The following is a 24,600-nucleotide window of genomic DNA, read 5'->3' as shown; positions in this document are numbered from 1 at the left end:
CTGTGGAGCTCAGCACTGCTCTTATTTTATCCAAAGCAACTTAGCTTCACTCCAATAATATATAGTCTTCCAATTGCAAAAGGTGATATTTCAAATGTTTGTGTTTTTTTGGCATGTGGCAATTTTTTTCTTGATATTTATGTTTCTGTATGTTCTATTGCAGGAGAAATTCATAACAATTCAGTTAAGACTTCAAATTGTTCCAGATAAAGGAGAAAGCCTTCAGCAAAAGGATGGTCTGACTGACAGGTCAGCTTCGGAGTAAAGCCAAGCCTGAGAAAAAGCAATACAGAGGCTTTCCAAGAGCAGAAGAAATGAAAACTGAGACACCTTCCAACTTAATCAAATATGCAGGGCAGACAAGCATTTCATCTCTGGAAAATATAACTGATTTTACCTTAAATATCACTGACTGCAACCAGGTTGTGGTGCCAGAAGAAGTTTTTTTCACTGTTGCTGCTGCTGGCATAGTGGAAAATCTACTTGTCCTTGTTGCTGTCATCAGAAATAAGAATTTGCACTTGCCCATGTACTTCTTCATTTGTAGCTTAGCCATTTCAGACATGTTAGGCAGCTTATACAAAACTCTGGAGAACATCTTTATTATCTTGTGCAAAATGGGGTACCTGACACGTCGTGGGGACTTTGAGAAAAAGCTGGATGATGCTATGGATTCCATGTTCATTCTGTCTTTACTGGGGTCCATTTTCAGCTTGCTAGCTATTGCAGCAGACAGATACATCACTATCTTCTATGCTTTGCGGTACCATAATATAATGACACTACAAAGGGCTGTGGTCATCTTAGCAATCATTTGGACATTCTGTGCTGGCAGTAGCATTGCCATTGCCCTCTTCTCCCATGAAGTAGCTACAGTTATTCCCTTCACCATCCTCTTCCCTTTAATGATGTTTTTTATACTGTGCCTCTATATCCATATGTTCCTCCTAGCTCGATCTCACGCAAAAAAGATTGCCTCACTGCCAACCAGTGCAGTCCATCAGAGAACTAACATGAAAGGAGCCATTACACTGACTATTTTCCTTGGAGTCTTCCTTTGCTGTTGGGCCCCCTTTGTCCTTCACATCCTTTTGGCAAGGTTTTGCCCACACAACCCTTACTGTGCCTGCTACATGTCTATTTTCCATGTGAATGGGACCCTCATAATGTGCAATGCAATCATCGACCCTATGATTTTTGCATTTCGAAGCCCAGAATTACGGAGTACATTTAAGAAGATGTTCTGCTGTGCCAGGTATAACTGGACCTGGTAGAAACTAAATGAAGGTGAACATTATAGAAGCACACCCATGCAACATCAGTTTGCAGAGTTAAAAATACTGACCCAAAATAATTCTGCACCTGCGGGGCACTGCTAATGATTTTCAGAGGACTGTAAAAGAATACATATGAGCAAAGTATCCAGACAAGTCTTTGCCAACCAAACATCCAGAGATACTACTGATTAAGTGAATTCTGCTGATAATTTTCATGCAACAGTCTAAAAATAACTCCATCGACTATCTTTTATCATTTCAGAAAAGCTTAAATGTATATCTTCTTTATCAAACCCTGCATTCCCCCAGAGATGAGTTAATGGCAATTCATTTTGTATCAGTAATTTCAATTTAAAATGTATACTACTTTAAAATTCTGTTGTTTGAATCACAAATAAATGAATAATTATTTTAAACTTCATGTTTACATGAAAGTCTGTGATAAAGCAGAAAATATGAACATGTGTTTGTACTTTGCTGGCAACTCTCACTCATTACTTTGTTCTTCAACATTGGGTCTCCTTATAGTCATGGTGTGCCCCCAGTGGCGCAGCGGTTTAAGCTGCTGCCTGCGGCACTGGAGGGCCCGGGTTCGAATCCCCCCTGTGGCGCAGGGGTAGAAGTGCCACTTCGCTACACAGGGGGCTCGAAACCCGGGAGTTGGACTCGATGATCTCTAAGGTCCCTTCCAACACGCACGATACTATGATACTATGATACTATGATATGATGATGATGATGGCATTAGTAATTTTCAAGTGTCAAAAATAACTTTTGGAATCACAGAATTGTAGGGGTTGGAAGGGACCTCCAGAGATCATCGAGTCCAACCCCCCTGCCAAGGCAGGTTCCCTACACCAGGCCGCACAGGTACGCGTTCAGGCGGTCTTGAATATCTCCAGATAAGAAGATTCCACAACCCCCCTGTGCAGCCTGTTCCAGTGCTCCGTTACCCTCACTGTAAAGAAGTACTTGGGCACATTCATGTGGAACTTCCTATGCTCCAGTTTCTGGCTGTTTCCCCTTGTCCTGTCTCCACACACTGCTGAAGAGTCTGGCCTCACCACTTTGCCCCCCAGACCTCAGATATTTATAGACTTGGATCAGGTCCCCTCTCAGTCTTCTTTTCTCAAGGTTAAACAGACCCAGTTCACTTAGTCTTTCTTCATAGGGGAGATGCCCCAGGCCCTTCATCATCTTTGTGGCCCTCACCATCCTTGTCCTTCTTGTACTGGGGAGCAGAGAACTGAACGCAGTACTCCAGATGAGGCGTTACCAGGGCAGAGTAGAGGGGGAGGATCACCTCCCTCAACTTGCTGGCCACACTCTTTTTAATGCACACCAGAATGCCATTGGCCTTTTTGGCCATGAGGGCACACTGCTGGCTCATGGCCAACTTGTCATCCACCAGGACACACAGGACCCTCTCTTCAGAGCTTCTCTCCAGCAGGAATCCAAGCAAAACTACTTTTGTTTAAAAAGCTGTTTTCAGTGACTGAAGAATTTTTCACAGTGTAGAGATGTTGTAACAGTACAGATTATAGGCTTTTAATTTTAAGACCCCAAAGCCAGGTCTGAATGAGCAACGGGAATTGCTGGCCTTGCCAGCTCTTCATTAAAATTCCATAGGCCAGTCTATTTTAATGAAAGAATAGACTTCAGAGAAAATAAAATAACTTTGATATAGCCTCAATTTTCTAAATGTGACACAACAAGGAATTAACACAATAAAATACCAGACAGAAAATTGAAAGATCTCCAAGAAATTTGGTTACTTGGATAAGGGATCAGCTAGCCAGTTTGGAAGGATGCTACAAAACAGATTGCAATTTACAAAATCCTGGTGAGAAGATTTTGAATTATCCCTGTCAAAATAATGCAACACTTAGAAAACTGTAAGGCAGAATAGTTTTCACCTCAAAATATCCCGAAGCAGTCCAGAGCATATGGTGAATTAACCTCACAGTTATTCCACAGAGTTATTCATCTGTGCCAAAGACAAAAGACAGACATGAGACTGGGGGAGCCAAGGCATGGCTAGAACAAGAAGGAGAGGAAAAGAGAAAATTTGTTCATGCACAAATAGAGATCTTTTGACACAATAAGAAAAGCACGTATTTCTAAATACATGGGATATGGACAAAAGCATAAGTATTCAGAGGAACTTAGGGTTACAGATAGATAAAGATGTAAGAAAGGAAGCAATGAATCTGAAAGTCTCTACTGAACTAAACAAATAAAATAAATGAGAAAAAAAAATGAGTTGGTGAATGTCAAAATGATAAAATGTTTTGGAAAGAAAATCATGATATAGACAGACCTTATATTAGGTCTGTAACACATGAAATATCTATCAAATGCAGTTCCTTCAAAACTTTATTTTCCACCCTCTTCCCTACAAAAGAAATAGATAAGAGAGCTAAGTACTGTCCATCATGTTAGAAGTAAGTCACTGCATTTCCTAGGTCCACTCTAACTGTATATACACAAAGCCTGCATGTTCAGTCTGTGCTCTTCAACTGTAAATTTTAGTAAAAGATGTGCAATAAATATATACACATTAACTTCTAAACATGGAGAAGTAATCATTAAAGAAAACACTATACATTTATCACTGCAAAGAGGAGGGAACGTTCCAGACTGACTCATACCAAAATCCAACTCTAAAATATGTTATTGAAAACCTGTATGAAGTCCTTCAAGAAGGACCACTCATTTTGTGGAGACTGTGGTAGTTAGGAATAAGACAAATGTGAGAGCATGGATTGGGGAGGACAGGCTTACAGTTTTAGCCTACTGGTTTCTTCTACCACACCAGAATAAGGATAGGGAGGCTTGGCCTAGAAGAGGATAACTTGAACCCTCACCTACATAAGTCTCAGGATCCAGCTGGCATCATCCTTTCTTGCAGCATCCCTGGGCACAGAGGAGAGAGAAGGGTAAAATGTAGTTCGTGGACCTCAGGAGCCAGAGCCATTTCTGTCTAGCTTTCATTCCCATGCTACTGACACTTTACTTTGCAAGAATGACCTGGTTTTCTCTTCACTGCCTGATCCTGTAAGGTTGTGAGAAAGGCCAGAAGCAAGGAATTTGAACAAAGGGCCATGCCCAACCTCAATCCAGCCTTCCAGCCTGCCTTACAAATTCCCAGTCACCCTGTCCCTCCCCATCCCAAGGCATAGCAGGCAGCAGCAACTGTGGTATGAAGACCTTTCCCGCAGCCCTCATACAGTCTGTGTTGGACACAAAATGCTTGCTTCTTGATATAAGATCCTAACATTTAAGAAAAGACTTAAGATGATACAAGCTGTACATCAAGAGCTGAACAAACTGGCCTCAAGTAACCCAGCAGCTACTGCACCTTGCCAAGCTCTCCCTCCACCCTTCACAGCCCCATCTCCAACCCTGAAGCAACTCTTAATCTGCAAAATACAGAGCAGCTACCTGGGTTGGAAAGTAGATGAGCTCTCAAAATGTCCTGCCAGAAGAATGTCTTTCTCGCTCACACAGTTGCTCTTAATCTAAAAGACAGGGTAGTTATAGCCTTAAATTTCAGAAACACCAGTGCTAGAAAGAAAAATAGATTGTTACCTACTAGGACACCTGCATGTAGATTACTGCCCAGTATGATTTTTTTTTCTATCCATCTTGTTAAAATAAGGAGTCAGCACTTACACAGCAAATATTTGGCAGGTTTTATCACACATAGCTCACTTTGATCTGGAAGTATTTCAGCAGATACTGAATTGGATCTCAGATTGCTCTAAGATCCAAATATTGTTAGGAATGGTTCCACATAGTGTGGCCAGGAACTAGCTGCCTATTCTTTGTAGCCTACCTGGTATAATGTGAGCAACACTCAGTATTACGGCTGGCAGTTCGTTCTTCAAACTGATTGTAGAAACAGAATGGCTGTTACTGTTAGACTGTCTAATACTCAGATAATTAGAAAAATGAAGAGAAAGCCGTTACATATAGGCATCTAAGACAAAGCACAGAGAGAACAGGCTTGTAAACTGTAGGAAAACTACTCTTCTTCCTTGGTTCCTCAACACAGAATCACAGAATCATAGAATCACCCAGGTTGGAAGGGACCTCAAGGATGATGAAGCTCCAACCCCCCATGCCTGGCAGGGCCACCTAACTTCCATGTTTACTAGACCATGTTGCCCAGGGTCCCATCCAACCTGGCCTTCAACACCTCCAGAGATGGAGCATCCACAACATCCCTGTCCAGCCTCAGATGCCAGAACATCCCAGGGTACAGAACTTTCCATATAAATTTATAAGAAAGGCAGATCCTGTGCATTTTCCATACAGCTGAAATCTGCAGAAGAATCTCAAGCTGAGCCTAAAATTGTATAAAATAGTATAAAATTTAAAAAATAATAATAAAAAAATCAACATCCAAAAGTTATATAAAGTTCAGAAGACACTTGTAAGTATTTCTTTTTCAGTTTGCTCTAATTCCATTGATATGGAGCATTCTGAAAAGATTTTATTTCTGGGGAGGCAGAATCAGAAAAAGCATAAAAGATTCTTGAATTAAAAACATTCTTAGGTAGATTTTCCTTTTTAAGTGTGTCAGCATTTTATTGCATATCAGCATAGAGCTACATCTCCATATGTTTTTTCTTAATTGGCTGTAAATTTGGCCTGCATTTTATCAGTGGTGCAGTTTCCAAGCAAGTAATTTTTTAAGTTTCACATATTAATATATCCATTTACTTCCTACTGTTGATCTTCAAACAGATTCTTAAAGACGTGAGTTGTGAAGCCTTCATTGTCTTGTAATGAAGTTACTCTAGTTATATGAACTTCCTTCATCCACCCAGCATTAAATTACAAGTGTTTGGGCACCAGAATTGTATTTTAACTTTGGGAGAAATAAGTACATCTTAGATCCCACTGGAAACTAATAAAACTGGATGGAACAAAAACAGTGCCTGGAAGATCTAGTCCTTTCAAAATCACAGGTGACATTGCAATCAGTGTTTCATTTGGAATAGCCCAGAGAACTTCTCATGCCTGTGGCTACAAAATTTTCCCTAGTTACTTACTGCAAAAACCAAAGAAGAAAAGCTCTTCCTCTGCTTCTGTTTTTGAACTGAACTTTATGTTCAGAAACAAAGTGAACAAATCTGATAAAGATACACAGGGGAATTAATTCCTCTGAAACAGTCAGTGTACCAGAGAGGGACAGACTTGCACAGCAGTTGAATTTTGTTCACAGAAGAGCAAGACACAGTTTAACAACTGCAAGAAAATTCCTGCTTCCTTATGACGCTGCACAAGACTTCCAGCAAAATGATTTGAACTCCTATTAGCTGAACAAAATTTCAGTTTTTCAAAAATATTTAAGTACATGAAAAAGAAGTTTGCCTTCAAGTGCAGCACACCACCGGAAGGTATTTATTCATTATATATTTTATATTTATTAATTATATAATATTTATTTATTAATATTTATTTATAATATTTGCTTATAATAAGAGTTACAACCCAAATATTAGTCTTTTCTTTTCTGAAATCCCAAGCAAGATAATTTGCACACAGTCAGCTAAAACTACACGGGAAAAAAAAGATAAAAGGGATCCTGAAGTATTTATTTTGAGACGTAATACTGTCTGTAACTGCACTAAACTGAAGTTACTTTCATAAACTTATTAACTCTGTTGGTTTTCTGGATTCAGTTTAGTCTCAGAGGCTTGGAAATGGCTTTTTCAGCACTACATATCTACATTTCAAGCTAGTGCTTTTTTAAAAAGTCTTTTTGAGTTAGATTTTAACTAAACTCTTCAAATGATACAGTTATTCAAACTATCTATTCCCCTAAGAGAAACAGAGCCCTTTCTTTATTTACTACAGGTAATTACAGCAGATAGCCATCTATGACGATGTTCCATGTTCACCATTTAACAGTGCTTTGATAGTGCTTTGAAGCTTCAGGCTTCAACCTTCATTTGAAGTGTCAGTTTTACAGAAGATGCAATGCTATTGTGAGCTTCTGATTCAAAGAGACTGGCTTACGGCATAATTCTGGAGAAATGAGCAGGACTATTTAAGAAAACTTCATATCCACTTGAAAGCAGTTTTTTTATGCCAGCAAACCCTCTCAAATTACTGCTATAGCACAAAAATTATATTTTTCAACATTCACATAGTATAATGAGTGACCATTAGCTTTTAAGTAATTGCAGCTAAAACCAGCAGAGGAGCAAATGCCGAATGAGTAATTAAAATTCTTCTTTCCTTTATATTTATATAGATATTAAGACCAGAGACAGGTTTGTCGTACCAGCTATCATGGTATTAGCAGTACCTTCACACTATCATTTTTTACAACTTCAGCCCATCAAATGTTTTGCCTGGACTTTGTACACACTATCTCAATAAACAAATAGCTTCTCAAAACCATCTGCTAATGGGACAATGCAACATTACAGCAATTTTACATCCTCTAATGCCTTGATTGAGGATGAAGTAGGTGGAGAGCATAACCAAGGTGGATACTTGTGACAATTTGGCTGCAGTGTCAGATGCATGATCTACACAGATAAGCAAACAAGCATTTTATCAATACTAGTGTGCAGAAAAGTTTCCAGAACAAAAAGGCAGGCCTCTTTCCCAGCCACTTAGACCCAGGTTTCCACACTAGCCCAAGGCTGTCAGCCCTTGCCCCAGCAAGGCTGCAGCAGGTCTGGACTCCAGCTACCCACAGCCCTACTCTGCTCAGGCATGGCCCTCACTAGCCAGGCCTACATCCCAGCTTTGCATGATCCAGCTTTGTCCACAGGAAATTAACTCCAGTGCATGGGACTGGGTTTGCTTATTGCTCCTGGCCACCCTGCTCCAGGTGGGTTTAAGAGACTAGGCCCAGCTGCCAAGGTCTTCCCGGGGGAGCCTCCAGCCACCACAGGGCCCTGACTTTAAGTTCTTAGTTACAATAAGGTATATAAATGCATAACTAATATGCATTTACAAATCTTGCCTGCCCAAACCTCATCTACTTTTAACACCACACTTAGTCTGGCAAGATGCAGCGCATGCCACACATGATCCACTCCCACAAAGGAGCCGCTGCACAGGGCATGAGAGCATTCAGCTCCGCAGGGAGTGCTGGTGCCATGTCAAGGTTACACCAAGTAGTTCAATACAGTTTCTAAAGACAACAAGAAGTATCTCCTCAACCCCTTTGAAATCCTGTCACAAAGGTTATTCTCGTTAATTTCCCATTACAAACAACTTGCTATGAGTTTTTTGCAGCAATTAAAGCCTTGTGTAGATGTATTCCAAACTAGTTTCCCAGTTTCAGACACTGCTGCAGCTGCTCGTTTTCAGAATTAATTCATATAACCCACCATGCTAAACATTCATTTGAGTTTTCACTTGAATTTTAAAGGATGATTTACAGACTCTACTTCTGCTTCATTTGTGTACTGATTCAACCTTACATTTTCATTTACTTGAGAAATGAAACCACAGCCAAGCAATTCGGGTAATCACATCATCTGATTTGACAGCTAAATCTGTCTTAGCTGCCAGCTTGTGCAATGAGGAAGAAAGGAAGAGAGAAAAAAAGCCCTTCATCCTGGCATGGGGCAGCCCATGTCAGAGGGCAAGCCAAGAGGAACTGATGGAGGCCTCTGGTCTCTCATCTGTGCCTAGCTTCATCTCAGATCACAGCAGAGCTCCCGACAGAGGAGGAAATTTGGATGAAAGGCAGCTGTTGGCTCCTGGATGATAAGGCAGATGAAAGAAATGAAGTCTTGCAAGTGAGAAATGACTGGTTAATAAGCGGTTGAAATTGGCAGTGCTTCGTATTAGAGATGTTGGCACTACAGGTTGTTGGAAGTCTGGGAGAAGGCCCAAAAAATAGAGCAATTGAGGAATAATCCTTCTTTAAAATAATAGACTTAAACAAACGAAATCAATTGTTAAGTATTTTCCTGTACATAAGGTCTTTGGTGAAGGCTTTGTCTGGGGTGTCAGTAGTTTTGGGAGCATGAGAAAGCTTGCTGGGTAGAGAGGTCTCTGCTCTCCAGACCCTTGGGTTGGAATTGTTATCAGCAAAGTTAGGGTCGGACTAGGAGAGAAGAGGGCACTGCTGAGATCCTGATATGAAGAATTTCTAGTATGGTGTAGGACAGCATGTAACAGTGAAAGAAATGGGAAAAGAGGACATACTCATCTTGCAATGCCTGGGAACAACCCCAGGCACAAGTACAGCTGAAAAGCAGCTTTGCAGAAAAGGACCTGGAGGTATTGCTAGACACCAAGTTGAATACAAACTGTCAGCATGCCCTTGCCTTAAAAAAGGCCAATTGGGCTGCACAGGGTGTACTAATGCCAGCAGGTTAGGGAGGTGATCCTTCCCCACTGTCTAGCACTGCTGAGACCACATTTGAAATGCTGTGTCCAATTCTGGACTGCCCAGTACAAGAGTGACACAGAAATACTGGTGAGAACCCAACAATGTGCCATGAAGGGCCTGGAGTATCTGCCCTATGAGGACAGGCTGACAGAGTTTGGATTCTTCATACTGGAGAAGAAAAGGCTTAGGCGGAGATCATATCAATGTGTATAAATATCTGAAGGAGAGTGCAAAGAGGATGGAACCTCATTTCAGTGGTGCCCAATGACAGAATGAGAGGCAACGGGTACATACTGAAACACAAGAGCATGCGCAGAGGGGTTTGGGGTTTCCTTCCTTGGAAGTATTCAAAAGCCCACCAGGACATGGTCCTGAGCAACCCACTCCAGGTGATTCCACCTGAGCTGAGGGGTTGGACCAGATGACTTCCAGAGCTACTTTCCAGCCTCAGCTATTCAGTGTTGTGACTCTGCAGTTCTGAGTATTCAGAGATGAGAGAAAGGGAGCAGGAATGTCTAGAACAGTTCCTGTCTGTATTTTGTAATAACAACCAATAAATGCTACTTTTTTCTCTGTTGCAAGGTGTTTGTAGCATGGGTAGTTTTGAGAGGCTGGGGCTGCCCCATGCTGGACACACAGCTCCTGCCAGCTGCAATGGCTCCACCAAAGAACATGGCTGGTCCCAGCAGCCAAGATAGTGGTGCCTTGGGTGAAATGTGGAAGAAAATGCAAAATGCTGCAGAGGAAGAGGAACACATCTGCAGAGCAGAGTTTAGTGAATTTGCACCAGCTTTCTTAGAAAAGTCAAACTGAAGCCTCCTTAGTGCTCTTAGACAGACATGAAAATGCTAATTTAGACTGACAAACCACAGACAATGATGTTATGTTCTAGTCTGTGCATAAGCTTTCATTAGATCATCACTGACCTGAAAACAATGGAAAAAACTAAAACATCTCATCACAGTTTATGTCACAGAGTTATCTAGATCAGTCTGTATCCATGACAGGGGGGCAGTAGGCCCATGGGCCCCCAACCCCAAAAATGGGAAGGGAAAAGGGGAAGGGGTAGGGAGATGGGAGCTGGGCTCCAGGAAACAAACAGAACAGCAGCAACAATCTAAAAAGGAAAACTTATTTTACTATGATATCAAAATGCGAGATAATATAATACATTCTAATTGAAATTGAGGCTAATAAATCAAGTAAAAGAGAGAGAGAGGTTTCTGAAGACTGAGAAGCCTACTTTGAAATTGAAGGCACACAGCTTGGAAGCACACCCACACCCGCTGCCAGGCAGTGCAAGAGAGAGAGAGCGTCACTTCTATCATGTATTTCCCTCTCTGACCATGAGGTGCTCTGGGATGTGTAGTTCTTCTTTATGATGATCATATGATGTTATGATGTGGAATACCAATAGTAAAAATTACAAAACCATGACAATTTATTAGAGTAAATTTTGCAGGTACACAAAGCTTTGTGTGCTGGTTACCATCTGCCAGCTTTCTGGTGGTGAAAAGCAAGGGAAAACTTTTACTGTTGGAAGGCAATCTGAATTAAACCAAGAGGTGATAATAAAATGTCTTCAGAGGTTACTAGTGTTGCCTTTTTAGCATGAAGTAGTCTGGACACAAGAAAAACACTTCATACTGAAAGTGCATAGCAGTATCTTCTTAGAATAATCCATAACATTCGCCTACAAATATTCTCAAAATGGTCCACATATTTATTGTTTACTTAACTGTTGTTCATGTTCAAACTGTAAGATTTCTGGAAATGACATGAGCCTTGACATAACAAAGGCACAATTTTCTGGCATTTCACAAGCGAGATACAGAGGAAAGGCGTAGCCTGACATAGCTTGTGAACCAGTTATTCATACCATATATTCATACCCATTTAAAAGGTGATGAATATGAAAAAACTATGCTGGGGATCACCAATTGAATGCTGCCAAGGAGGAGGGACATTTGTAGTAGCAACTGAAAAAGCTATCAAGACTGGAACTGACTCACCCAGAAATCTTGCTGTGGCTCCTCTGAATGTCCACAAAGGAGTTCAAGTATTTGTGAGTATCTTCACAGACCAACAGCTATAGTTTCTTTATTTTGTTTTCTTCATTTAAAAAATTTCAACTTAGCCACACAAGCTTTCAAAATCAGCCCTAAATCCATTTGGTTTAGTGACCAAAGAAGATATAGAGAGCATTTCCTGTGTCATCTATTTGGATATCTCCCTGTCAGTCTTCAAGAGGCACTTGGATAATGCCCTTAATTTTCTTAATATTTAATTAACCCTGAAGTGATCAGGCAGTTGGATGTGATGGACTCCGTAGGTCCCTGTCAACTTCTATTCTATTCTATTCTATTCTATTCTATTCTATTCTATTCTATTCTATTCTATTCTATTCTATTCTATTCTACTTGTAACTAAAGTGATATGGTATGTCATAGGAGGAACTCAAAACAGGTCCTGAAGAATCTAAAATGTAAACAGGGATTATGTTTGTGCTTAATGGCTCACTTATGAATTTAATTTTTGTCTTCTTCCCCATATCTATCAAAATTATTCGGTTCCTTCCTTAAATCATCAACCTAAAAGTGTCTGCCCTGAGCCTGGCCTTGGTTAATGTAATATGAATCATATTAGAGTCAGATTCAAATTAAAGTACACTTTCTTCAGATATTTATCCTCCCAGCAACAGTCATGATAATAAAATCTCATTTAATGACTGAAATTAGCTAATGTAATACCTGTGCTGATATTCAACAGCCTGTTCAAATCTTTGTCTTCTTACATTTGTGTAGTGGAAATGCTAAGTCATGACTTGAACCAATGATTGAGCACCCAGTGGGAAGGCAGGGCCAACCCAGGGGCAAGCAATGGAAGGGGTGGAGCCAGGATCTACCTCTTCATTTACTCATTTAAGAGTTGGCAGTGGAAACAAGGGTATCTCTCCAGAGTTTCTTGTATATAAATAAGTATCAAAGGGGCTCACTAGGAAGTCTGAGCTATGTGTCCGTTAGGTAAGAACAAAATCCAACCTCATATACTTTTGGAGGGGGTAGTTTAAACATCAGGTGATTATGTTCACAGTTTATCAAAAGAGAATGACAGTATTTTACAAGAATGATTCCTCTAGATTCTTCTCTGGGCACCACAGAATCTGACAAGATCCTCAGAAGCAAAGTAGGTTAACTCAGTTCTCCAGGCTGTCTTCTCACCTATGTGCACAGCAAGTGGATAGAGACAAGTAAGTTGCTTTCACAATGTGTTCTGTGCAAATTCAGAGGTTGGTAGCATGTGTTTGGCCTATGCAAACTGCAGAAAGAGGAATCATCCAGAAAAGAGCATAAAGAAAGTACTATATATCTGTATCTCCCCATTGCCAGATCACCTGCAAAACAGGTTTCCTCCTGATGACAACGATCAATCTGATTTTGAACCAGTTACATTTGAAGAAAGTCGTTCTGAATTACACTTAGCCTGTAATGGAGAATTTCTCCCCTAGAAAAGTCAGACAAACTTAACTACTGAATGATCTCATACTGCCTGCAGTTAGATTTCTAAAAGCACAGTACCTCAGCTTAAGGGTTTGGAAAATGTTTTCCTGAAAGAAAGTGATAGAAAATGAAGAAGAAGCAAAAGATCTGATTTAAGTAAGTCTGTGCTCCTAGCCCTCCTGGCTCTCTTGATGACAAAGACTTCCCCACAAGGAATAAGCTTTACCAGCTGGCAATGTTATGAAATAAATGCCTTAGAATAAGTGTCAGAAATAGCATCTGGAGGTTCAGAAGTACATCTGTTCTGTTAATGGTACTTTCAGATCAGTACTTTTGTGTCACAGATGAAGCTATATGGAAAATAAAGTGTTGGTTTTAAATCAGTTTAATTCTTCTCATACTAATTTTCAGCTGAGACAATTTTTTTATTTATTTATTTTACATTTTTTTTTTCTCCATTGTTGAATCTCTTCAGTAAATATCTTCTCAGTTCTGCTTAATAAGTCTTGGAAAGTCATTAAAAAGCTGTTTTGTGCACCTGACCAGTTACCTAGTTTTCTTCATCAGGCTGTATAACAGGTGTCCAAAGCACAGCTTTATTCATGCAGCAGAACAACAGCTAGTAGAAGAGGCTGTAGAAGAGAAATTAGGAATCTGAGGTTTGCTAGCACCTGCAGTTTGTGGGGTGATGCCTAGAATGTTCTGAAAGTGAAAGAAGTACAGGTGAAAGAAGCCATGCTCTCTAACATGCAAAAACCTGCAGCAAAGCATGGCAGCTGGAGTTACAGGGTGGGTGATGCAGAGCACTAGCAAATCTTTCCAACCTTGGTGATTCTGTGATTCAGAGGAGTTCCCTGCAAATGTCACCTTAGAGAAAGAAAATGTGAAGGAACCGGCTCAATCATGTTAGTAGTGCTTTCTAACAACAGTAGAACAAGTAGTAAAATCATCAAGAAAAAAATGTCAAGCACTTCTTTTCCAAGACCCCATGCATTGTAAATGTATTACTTGGCACGGCATCCTTATAACATTCAAGTAATAAGAAATGAGGCTAGACTAGAGATAGAATACAAGCAAGTTATAACATCATACAATTCAGCAGTAGTAATAGATGATATTAATTCTAACATTTCCAGAAGTGTGCCCTTGTACCCAAAAAGGCCAATGGCATACTGGGGTGCATTAAAAAGAGCGTGTCCAGCAGGTCGAGGGAGGTGATCCTCCCCCTCTACTCTGCCCTGGTGAGGCCTCATCTGGAATACTGTGCCCAGTTCTGGGCTCCCCAGTACAAAAAAGACAGGGATCTCTTGGAAAGAGTCCAGCGGAGGGCCACAAAGATGGTGAAGGGACTGGAGCATCTCCCCTATGAGGAGAGACTTAGGGAACTGGGTCTGTTTAGCCTTGAGAAAAGAAGGCTGAGAGGGGACTTGATCCAGGTTTATAAAAACCTGAAGTGTGGGAGCCATAGTGGCAAGGTTGGTCTCTTTTCGGTGATGTGTGGGGACAGGACTAGGGGAAATGGGCTGAAACTTCAGCATAGGAAGTTCCGCATGAATGTGTGCAAGAACTTCTTTACAGTGAGGGTGACGGAGCACTGGAACAGGCTGCCCAGGGAGGTGGTGGAGTCTCCTTCTCTGGAGATATTCAAGACCTGCCTGGATGCCTACCTGTGTGACGTGGTGTAGGGAGCCTGCTTTGGCAGGGGGGTTGGACTCGATCTCTAGAGGTCCCTTCCAACCCCTACAATTCTGTGATTCTGTGATTTCTGCTTAAAGCCCAGCAATCTATGAATTACCTGAAATGCACAGTCACTTTCAAGATGCTTGGCTTTTGAAGGATATTCTGTAATATATTATAGGTTTTCTTTTCTGTAATCCCTTTTATCCCTCAGCATTAGGGACATTTTGCTGCCCTTTAAAAATCACTTTTTGAAAAAATCACAGTGTGCATTTTCAATTCCTGCTCTTTTCTGCTAAATCCTCACTCCTTTTCTCATGGCCCACTCACCACCTTTTTCACTAGCAGCAAGTTGAAGCCTTAGTATGACTCTTTTAGACTAGCTACCTAAGAGTATTTTTTATATGGCATTACCCAAGTTTATTGCAAGAATATCAGCTAGCAGGAAGGTCTCTATTATTCAATTGTGAGAAGTGCATTGAGGTGTGTGGAGGCCATATTTTGATCATGTGGAGAAAATGTTCTTAAACCAAGTGTAAAATCTCCCCCTCGCTTTCCTCCATAATAACCAAGGTTGGTCAGACTAACGGTGGTATCTGAGTCCCATAACAAAGGAACAGCCACAGAATAGTTCATCCCATCCTTGCCATTGTGACTCCAAGAAAAAGAACTATGTACTACCAACACCTGTACCCATCATGTCTCTGGAGAAAAAAGAAAAAAAAAAGCTGTTATTTAAGCCAATTAGTGCACAAATCTAAAGACAAGATAATGATTAGCTAGACAGGAAAGAGTGTATCAGAATCTCTACCAGAATGAAAATAGCAAGCTTCTATTTCTGAGGGGTTAGGTGAGAACCAGGAGACAAGACACGGGCTGATAGTCTGGAGAGTGCGGAAAGTAACTTTGAGTCAAAACCCAACAGAGTTCATCCCTACAGGAAAAAATCTAAAGGTAGAAAAATCTTCCTTAAAACAAGCCGAGCACTGAATTAATTAGTTTTAGCAGTTAGTAGTGTAGACTGACCTCTGTGTGGGTAGTTATGGGTGCTTAATCTTTGTTTAAAACCACAGGAGCTTTCCAATAAGATTGTTTTGGTTTGTGTGTTGTTTTTGTTGTTGTTGTTTGTTTGTTTTTAATTCTTTGGCTTTGACTCTTTTGTTTTTACCAAATACATATAACAAGAGTAGTGGATTACCTGTGTGGAATTTCACAGTCTGTACACTAGCTTCTCTAAAGAAATACTAGCATCCCTTCAAGGGAAAAGGGTTGTAGCCAAACACAATGTTGACAGTAATAAACACCTGCTTAAGATAAGCTTTCAAATGTGTTTCCATGGGAGCAAATTAGCTATAATATATGGAAGGAATATACCCACACTTCAGCCAGCATTGTTTCTTCCCTACTCCCTGGACATGTCTCGCTGTCTGCATTTCAAACATCTGTGAACATGTTCAAGATTTAGATGCCTGTCCTCAACTGACTTTAAGTTCATGCATTTCTTTGGCATGTTCTATAGACCATTTGAAAAGCAGTGCATTACCAAAACTGTAGTTTCATATATGTGAAACAGAATTCTACCCACACCCATGGCTGAATAGAGCAACTGAGAAAAACTAAGAAAAAGGGATTTACCCATGCACCAATAACTTGTGTTAGAGCAAATATCAGGGAGAAAAAATACAAAAAGACTCTTTTTTAAAATATGAGAAAATGGGAAATTGACAGTCCATCAGGATAACTGACAAGCACCATACCTCTTCCACTATGTACTATGCCTATCCTTAGCTTTCCAGTCCATGACCTTTGGATCAGTATACAGACACTTGTTGTTTGGTGCACATTTTATTCTAGGAAAAATGTCTTTCCCAACCATAGTTCCCAGCTGGTTGCAAAAGTTACCTGAAAAATAATTGAACTATTACACCATTTTTGCTTTAGGTCCCTTAGAGGAGGTCACAAGCTGCTGTGCCACAAGAGGTGAACAAGAATAGGTACAATCCTATGCAGAATCTGGTCTAAGCGGATGCTTTCAAAGGAACCTATTACCGAAAGAAGTCCTCGTGACATCATTTAAAGGGATTGATCTCTGTATACCTTGCAAAAAAGTGAAAGGAATTGTTTGGTGACTTCACCATATCATTACTCATCCCAGGGGTTTGTCTCTGTGAGACCGGCTGAGTTTTTAAATCACAGGTTCTTTACTGTCAACAGCCTGTACACATCTGTGATGCAGGATAAATTTCCACAACACTGTTTACACATGTGGGAACAAGAGGAAGACTAACAATAGCCACCCTAAAATTTTGATGAGGCGGTTTGGGTGTGTTTGACAGGCTGCTAGTATTTCACTCACCAACACGTCGCTTATCAGATGAACTGATAAATAAGTAATAATGATATTTGACGCTGCAGGAGCAGAATTAGCCAACTAGAATAAAAGTCTCTGAGACAAAAGTTCAACTGATAAGAAAAACATGTGTTTGGAGGGAAGAACAAACAGAAACAATCCAAATTAATGAGGCCAATATGATCAAAGCACAAAGGACAATGACTTTTTCCTATTAAAAAGTACATGTGAAGGAGTGGTTGTTTCCAGTCAGGATGAGAACTTTAGATCCTTGTCTTTAGTGTACAGTGGAACAAAAACAAAAATAGGATTAATGTTGCTTTCTACAGCTCTGATGAAGTCTAGAGCAGTAACGGTGAAGGGAAACCTCTAAAAACATCTGAAGACATACTGATTCAAATGCAGGAAGATGTGTAGAATGTTAGGGACAGAACCTTATTATTATTAACTGTAACTGCAGTTTTTTTTAAAAAAAGAACTCAGTGAAGATAAGGAATTATACTACTATTGAAGACAGCTTTCATGTTAGTTCAAAAGAGAAAACTGCAGACCATGCAAGGAACCAGAATTTCTTAAAATGGAAGTACAAAGCTATGACTTTTATTTCCTAACTAATTCTGGCAGTTTTTTTATCTATCAGAATGTGAGAAAGTGACTTGCTGCTTCTATTCATCCCTTGAACAGACAGAACAGTTTCATGGTCAGTTACTCTGTTTGTTGGATTTAACAGTGTTGGTTTCTCTGGATGCATCTGTTTTGCAGCTGAAGGTAAGCACATTGTGATTGTACACATTCAGCCTTGACAGGAGTTGTTGACTTAAAGCCAATGAAATGATTACTGACACAAATCTCCAGAATATTTTACAGACGATTCGCTGTTGTGGCTGATCTCTGAAATCTAAACTGATCAAAACAAACTTCATGTCTTACAGAAGAAAACATAAGCAGTTACATTAATTAATCAAGGGATAATAATAAAAGCTCTATTAAAAGGGTAAATATATTCTCTTCTAAAAGATTCATTCCAGTGCGTCTTATTAACAGATGCATAACACTGACATGAGATCTCACCTACAGAAGCAGAATTCTTTACCTTTCACAGAAAAATGTTTTAAATCTACTTCAGTCAATGGCCATCAGAAAACAGTAAATTCCTCTCTTCCTTTTTGCCACATCAACTGTTGCAAAAACACATTTCTTTACCTAGACATCTCAGATTGATCCAAAGTATTTACATCATCTTTTATCACCATGGCTTCTTTATTTACTGTATTCTTCATTTTCCCAGCCACTCTTACTCTTGTGTTTTATTAATAAGTAGTGTTAATAAAAATAAAAATTGCTCAAAAAGAGATTCATACATGACCTGTCTCCTATAGATTTTTTCCAGTTTCCCAGCTAATTAAAGCAGCATTCTGCAAGGAAATTACTTTTCTATCAAAAAACACCCACTGATGTTATTTTATAAAGCTTATGGAAAAGCAAAAAATATTTCAAAAACAAAACCAGTCCAAAAGTGGAACTTTCCTCAGGAGCTAGCAAGCTGTAGGTGTTACTTGAACTAGGAAAGGAAGTTTTTGTAATGTGAAAGCATCTATCATCTTGGGGACAAAGGTTGATAACCACAGTCCTTTCCATCTCTAGTAGTTGCATAACTAGAGGTTTTGAAAGAGAAGGGGGGGAGAAGTAATCTAATGGCACTGCCAAAAAAAAAAAAAAAAAAAGCCTAAAATTGCTGGGAGCCAGAGTAAATAGTTACTAATTAGTCCCTTCCCCAAATGGAGATAAATATCTGTACTTCAGGGATACATGTTTCAGCTTCTTTTTATTATTATTATAATTACAGTGACTAATTGAGGATACACACACAGAGTGTGTTTGTAGGCAATAGAATAAATAAATGCAGTGAGCTCCAGAGAGATGACAGTAAGGGAAAAATAGTAAGCAGGAAGTTAGGGATGTTATGTATTTCACCCTAGCAGCGTGTTTGGCATGGTAGTTTGCTGCTGGCTGATGACACATTTTTTCATTAGAATACCTGTTTTGTTTAGGCATAACAGCACGAATTATATATTATGCTTTCACACCTATGTTTGTCTTTTCATTTCTTAACACACGTAATGAACTTAAAGGGATATATTCTTTCAGTACACATGGGATTTGAATGTACAGAGCCATTCTTCCACTTAGTAATCACTCCACCTTTGATGCCTGAAATTATTCTTAAGCCACTGGGAGACTACATCAAAAGAAATGGGTGGGTGGATGGATAGGTGGGTGTTGCAACCCCAACCCAAACAGACTGCCTTGCAGTCAGTACCTACTCCTCTACCTCTTAACTTGTCACCTGCTAGTACATGACTATGTAATTTCAAGTGTCACATCTAGCTATTCACCATATTGACCTCCAGAACATGCAGATTTTAGACTTCTAATAAAAATCCATTACTAACTCCATACTCATTTAAACTGCTTGAAGAAGTTTTGCACTTTTTTAAAGCTGGGATGTAGATCAAACCATACTGGAAATCAGAAAAAGAATCTTGATATTGGATCTCCTGGGACTGATGGAAAAGGAATGCACACAAACTTTTCTCACTTGCAGATGAAGCAGAGGCTCCCTCCTCCACTCACTTCCTTTCCTCCAGAGAAGTCAGGATAGGTCAGTACTATCTGCTGTTGGATTCTGCCACAACCGCTAACCTTGGAGGTCTCCGTCTATTTCATCTGAAGTCTCAAAGATTTTATTTCACTGGAAGGTTTAGGATCCCTGACTTTCTCCTTGTGTAATGCAATAAGAGACCTAGTACACGAGGAGTGAGGCAGTTCAGCAGGCCAATAGGAAAGAAGAATGGACTCCCCTCCAGTACTTGAGGGGAGCATATAAACAGCAATAGGAGTGACATGGGTTTATAGTGATAGACAAGGAGGAATAGTTTTAAACTAAGGCAGGAGGTTTAGGTTAGATATTAGGAGGAAGTTTTCTTCACACAGAGGGTGGTGATGCACTGAAACAAGTTGCCCAGGGAGGTCGTGGATGCCCCATCCCCAGAGGCATACAAGGCCAGGCTGGATGTGGCTCTGGGCAGCCTGGTCTTGTGGTTGGTAACACTTCCCAGAGCAGGAGTGTTGAAACTAGGTGATCATTATGGTCCTTTTCAACCCAGGCCATTCTATGATTTTATGAAATACTAGCTTAGGAAAGATAGCTTCATTTTCAAGAAATAGGATGAAACTGTGGCCTTCATGAGTGCAGATGCAGCACAATTCAAGTTCAGATTGGCTACAGAGTCAGGTCAGTGCTGGTAGTAACCTGAGCAAAACTGTGAATAAACTCATAAAACTGCCTCACTGAATCAAACATGGCCAGGAAGACCTAGAAAAACACTCACTTTGCAACATATAGAAGAAGCAAAATGTCATGAAATGAACCTGAAGATGACAAAAGAAAGATGGTAGCAATAGGAAAGGGGCTACAATCAGCAGTGATATGAACAAGAGTGAGGTAAGGTACTGCAAAATGAAAGAGGACCAAAATCTAACATGACATCAGGAGAGAGCAGAGTAATTTTTCAGTGATGAGCTGATAACCTTTAAATCCCCACAGTCCCTCTGAATGGTTAAAAGCTTGTACAAAAATACTCCAGAGTAAATAAATATATCATAGAATCATAGAATTACCTAGGTTGGAAAAGACCTCGAAGATCATCAAGTCAGCTGCAGCCTAACCATAGTACCCTAACTCTAACAACCCTCTGCTAAATCATATTCCTGAGTACCACATCCATACGGCTCTTAAACACATCCAGGGATGGCAATTCAAGCACCTCCCTGGGGAGCCTATTCCAGTACTTAACTACCCTTTCTGTAAAGAAGTGTTTCCTAACATCCAACCTAAACTTACCTTGACGCAACTTCAGGCCATTTCCCTTCATCCTGTCACTTGTCATCAGTTAGAAGAGGCTTTCCCCACTCTCACTGTAAGCACCTTTCAGATACTGGAAGAGGGCGATAAGGTCTCCCTTCAACCTCCTTTTCCCCAGACTAAAGAGCCCCAGCTTCCTTAGCCTCTCCTCATAGGGCTGATTCTCCAAATAAATAAATATTTTTAAAAGTAAAAATAAAAACTCAGCACAGGTTGTGAAAGAGAAGGTAAAAAAATACATCAGTCTGTCAGCCTGTGCAGGGATGCTACCTACAGCTGTGCTTACCATAGAGTTCCTAATAAAGAACTCAGTTTTAAAAATATGTAAGGTGAACATATAATCTTGTTTGAGCTTGTCATAACAGGGCAATGAAATGAAGAGAAGCAGAAAAGGGCACTCATTCATTTATGCTGTTCCCTCCGTTCTTCCACAGAGGTTAAGTCATCCCAGTCAATGCATTAACTTCTTCTCTGCTTCTCCCTGAACTTCTTGAGTTGTCTTTGACTGCTTCACCTTTCATCACAGAGTTGTCACTTGGATTGCTCGAGCTGATCAAAAGAGCTTGAGGGAAGCTTCCTCCTTTTATTTCAACTTGCCAACAGAACAAGTGGGAATGCAAAGTCTGAATGAACTCCAGTGTCATACCTTTATAATAAAATGGGTCACTTGAGTACTGTGAAGTATCTGCCACTGTTTTAGTCTCTAGCAGTGAGACTGTATTTAGCTTTGTACCTATTTATTTCTGTGCCTGTATAATCCCCTTACTTCCAACTGCACAACAAAGGCTTTGAGAACAGAAATTCCCTTTTGACACAGTGCCACAGAGAACTGAAGGATTAGGCAGAGTTTTGAAGATGTGCTCTCAGTGCCCTGAAATATTTAGACTTGCAGCAGCATAATTTGCTTCAGAAAAGAATTCTTTCGCAGAATATTGTTTGGAATTGTATCTCCAGAGGACCATAGTGACACCTGTAGTTTGTGCATCGCACATTTCTTTGCTGATATACAAGTCTATTGCTTTTACAAAGCACGCTTCCACCTCTGCCAATTATGACTCAGTCCTGTTTCATTCTAAACGGTCAGTGGTAGGAACTTGTATTTTCCTTAGATTATAGAGAGTGTGAGCAATCAAAAAAGAAAAAAATACAGAAGAAGGATTGAGCCAATGAGTAAAGCTGAAAGAAAAAAAATAACAAGGACACCAGAAACTCCTTTCATTTCATAGAATACACAAAACACCTTTAAGGAAGAGAAAATGTGAGAAAATGTGCTATAAACTCTCCATTCAGAAGTAGTCACCCAGGCTCCCTCTTTGCTTTTATCACTGGAACTTCAAACTCTAAGATATTTTTTATTTTTAGTATTTACTATAGTACTATACAGTACAGTGGTAAAATTTGCTAAATAGAGCAGTACAGTATCTTAAAATTCACTTGGAAAGGGGCAGAGTTATGGTTGATTTTGTATACACAACTTTTTTTTTTTGTTCTTGATGTGTTCTTATACACGAACATTTTGTTATAACTGAATGCTTCCTGAAGAAAACCCTACACAGGAGAGAACAAAAGTCCTTTTTTGTTTACATGAACAGTACTTGCTCACTTCTTTTGTTCTAACTTTTGCCTCTGCTATCCAGAAACAATTAACATTTTGCTGATGTGAGTTTGCAGGAAACTCCACTGAGTGAAAGTAGAGAAGCAGGATGTACATTCTTGTTTTGGCTCCCACTCCTGTATCTTGTTTTCAACCAGAACACTGAGAAGCAGTCAAGGACCTACGCTCCCCTGTTGTAGGCGTTAACGAGGATTTGAGCTGTGACGTGGCAGTATCTCCCCTGTTCGGTCCCTTACCTTGTGATGCATCTTGGGCGTGCATTTTAAACGTACACTCTAGGGGGCGTAGACAAAGTGATTAAAGTATATAAGGTGTTAATTACTCCTATTAAACGCCATTTTAGCCATCTTTCTCCTGAGTCACGGTGGCTTTCTTGGCCCTAGCGGGGGTAACGCTAGAACCTGGGGCAAGAGGGGGATGAACCATGGAAGCACACAACAACATATGGTGCCAACACCTCCCAGCTTGTCAAGTGAAAGAAGCTCTAATTTCTGAGGAAAGATGAGCAAATGCTTATGCAGAAGAGAATTAAATACTATCCGATTTTCCCATTACCCTTAGAGACTTAACATTAATACAGTTCAGGCAATCTGGTAGTATCAACACTGGAACGACAAGTAGTTTTGCAAATTTGGGTTAATATAGAACTGGCAGAACTCCGCAGCAGTGCAGCATGCCTAGCTGATATGCTCACTGCTATCTAAAATCTTACCATGTTCATCAGAGCACCATTCCTTTTCAGATATTCCATTTTTAAGAAGTTATATATATTATGTCCACTTCAGAGCTATTTAGCAGATATTGGCTACTCACTATAACAGAATTATTCAAAAGAAGCAGATAGGCCTCTTATTTTGCCCCTATTTCCAGCCTTTAAGGAAAAGTTTATCTTTGGATTCTCGTAGCTCCCTCCCTTGCAGCACCAAAGCAGTGAAAAATCAAGGGACACTGTCTCTCAGCTAATGCAAAAGGAGATAAGAAAGTAATAAGCCTGAATGAATGCTAATACTTGAAATGCATTCCTTTAGATCTAAAAAGCTTTGGATCAATTTAAAAATGAAATCCTAACTGGCTTCATTGACCTTGTCATTATTGAGTTTTCTAAGGAAAAGATATTCCTTCAGTGAATTCTTTCAAATGCATTTGCAGATGAGCAGCACTTGCCCACTTGTGTTCCTACCAAAAAGATGCCTTAGACACACACACAGAAATCTCTCTGTGTTCAGTAGGCTCAGAAATACTGCTGTCAGGATATTAGACAGTTACGGAACTGTTTTATTCCTGGTAATCGTGTAAGAAAATAACTCAACATGGCAGCAGTGAGCCTGTCCCTCTGGAGTTTTGAATCAATTGGTATGTAAAATTGAACTCAGTTCAAGAGTTCAAGTCTATAAGAATAAGTGATGCTAAGTATTTTTCCCTTTAACATCTGCTATTCAGATGTTTTGGTGCTATTCTTGAGGCAAAGAAAGCATCACAGTCATGAGCATGTTTATTGCAACATAATATGAGCTGCCACAGCCACCTTAATCCCATGCTTTGTTATTTCTCAGACTATGTAACTGACTCTTTTCTTCTTTCCCCTTAAGCCAATCCATCCAGTTCCCTAGTTTTCTCTTTTTGGAAATGATTCCAGTGTGTTAGGATCTCTGCTGATTAAGTGCTGAGAGAATAAGTATGAGGTTGGTAAATCCTGATAAGCTACTTTCCAAAGCAAAAAGACAACATGATGGACAGAAACACAACCATTAGAGGAGAAAAAAGCTGCCAAAGTCTGTATGAAACAATGACATTGTTTTAAATTCATTGTGAGCCTGCCCTATACACAGTAGTGCAAGAGGCTGGCTGGCAAAGACAGCAAAAATGTTTGTATTGTTCTTCT

General features: G+C 39.9%; 1 protein-coding gene across 1 annotated transcript; it reads left to right on the top strand.

Annotated features, from left to right (window-relative positions):
- The first annotated feature begins 314 nt into the window (after positions 1-314).
- MC2R (melanocortin 2 receptor) lies at positions 315-1,274 on the top strand. Its single transcript, XM_072329718.1, has one exon. It carries the CDS (start codon positions 315-317, stop codon positions 1,272-1,274), a length of 960 nt encoding a protein of 319 aa, XP_072185819.1.
- The last annotated feature ends 23,326 nt before the right edge of the window (positions 1,275-24,600 follow it).

Source organism: Excalfactoria chinensis, chromosome 2 (genome assembly GCF_039878825.1).
Source record: "Excalfactoria chinensis isolate bCotChi1 chromosome 2, bCotChi1.hap2, whole genome shotgun sequence".
Taxonomy (NCBI): domain Eukaryota; kingdom Metazoa; phylum Chordata; class Aves; order Galliformes; family Phasianidae; genus Excalfactoria; species Excalfactoria chinensis.
Note: the sequence above shows the minus strand (reverse complement) of the source record. Positions and strands in the feature narration are given on the sequence as shown.

Coding starts and splice junctions, on each gene's coding strand:
- MC2R (XM_072329718.1), top strand. CDS start 315: ATGAAAACTGAGACACCTTCCAACTTAATCAAATATGCAGGGCAGACA.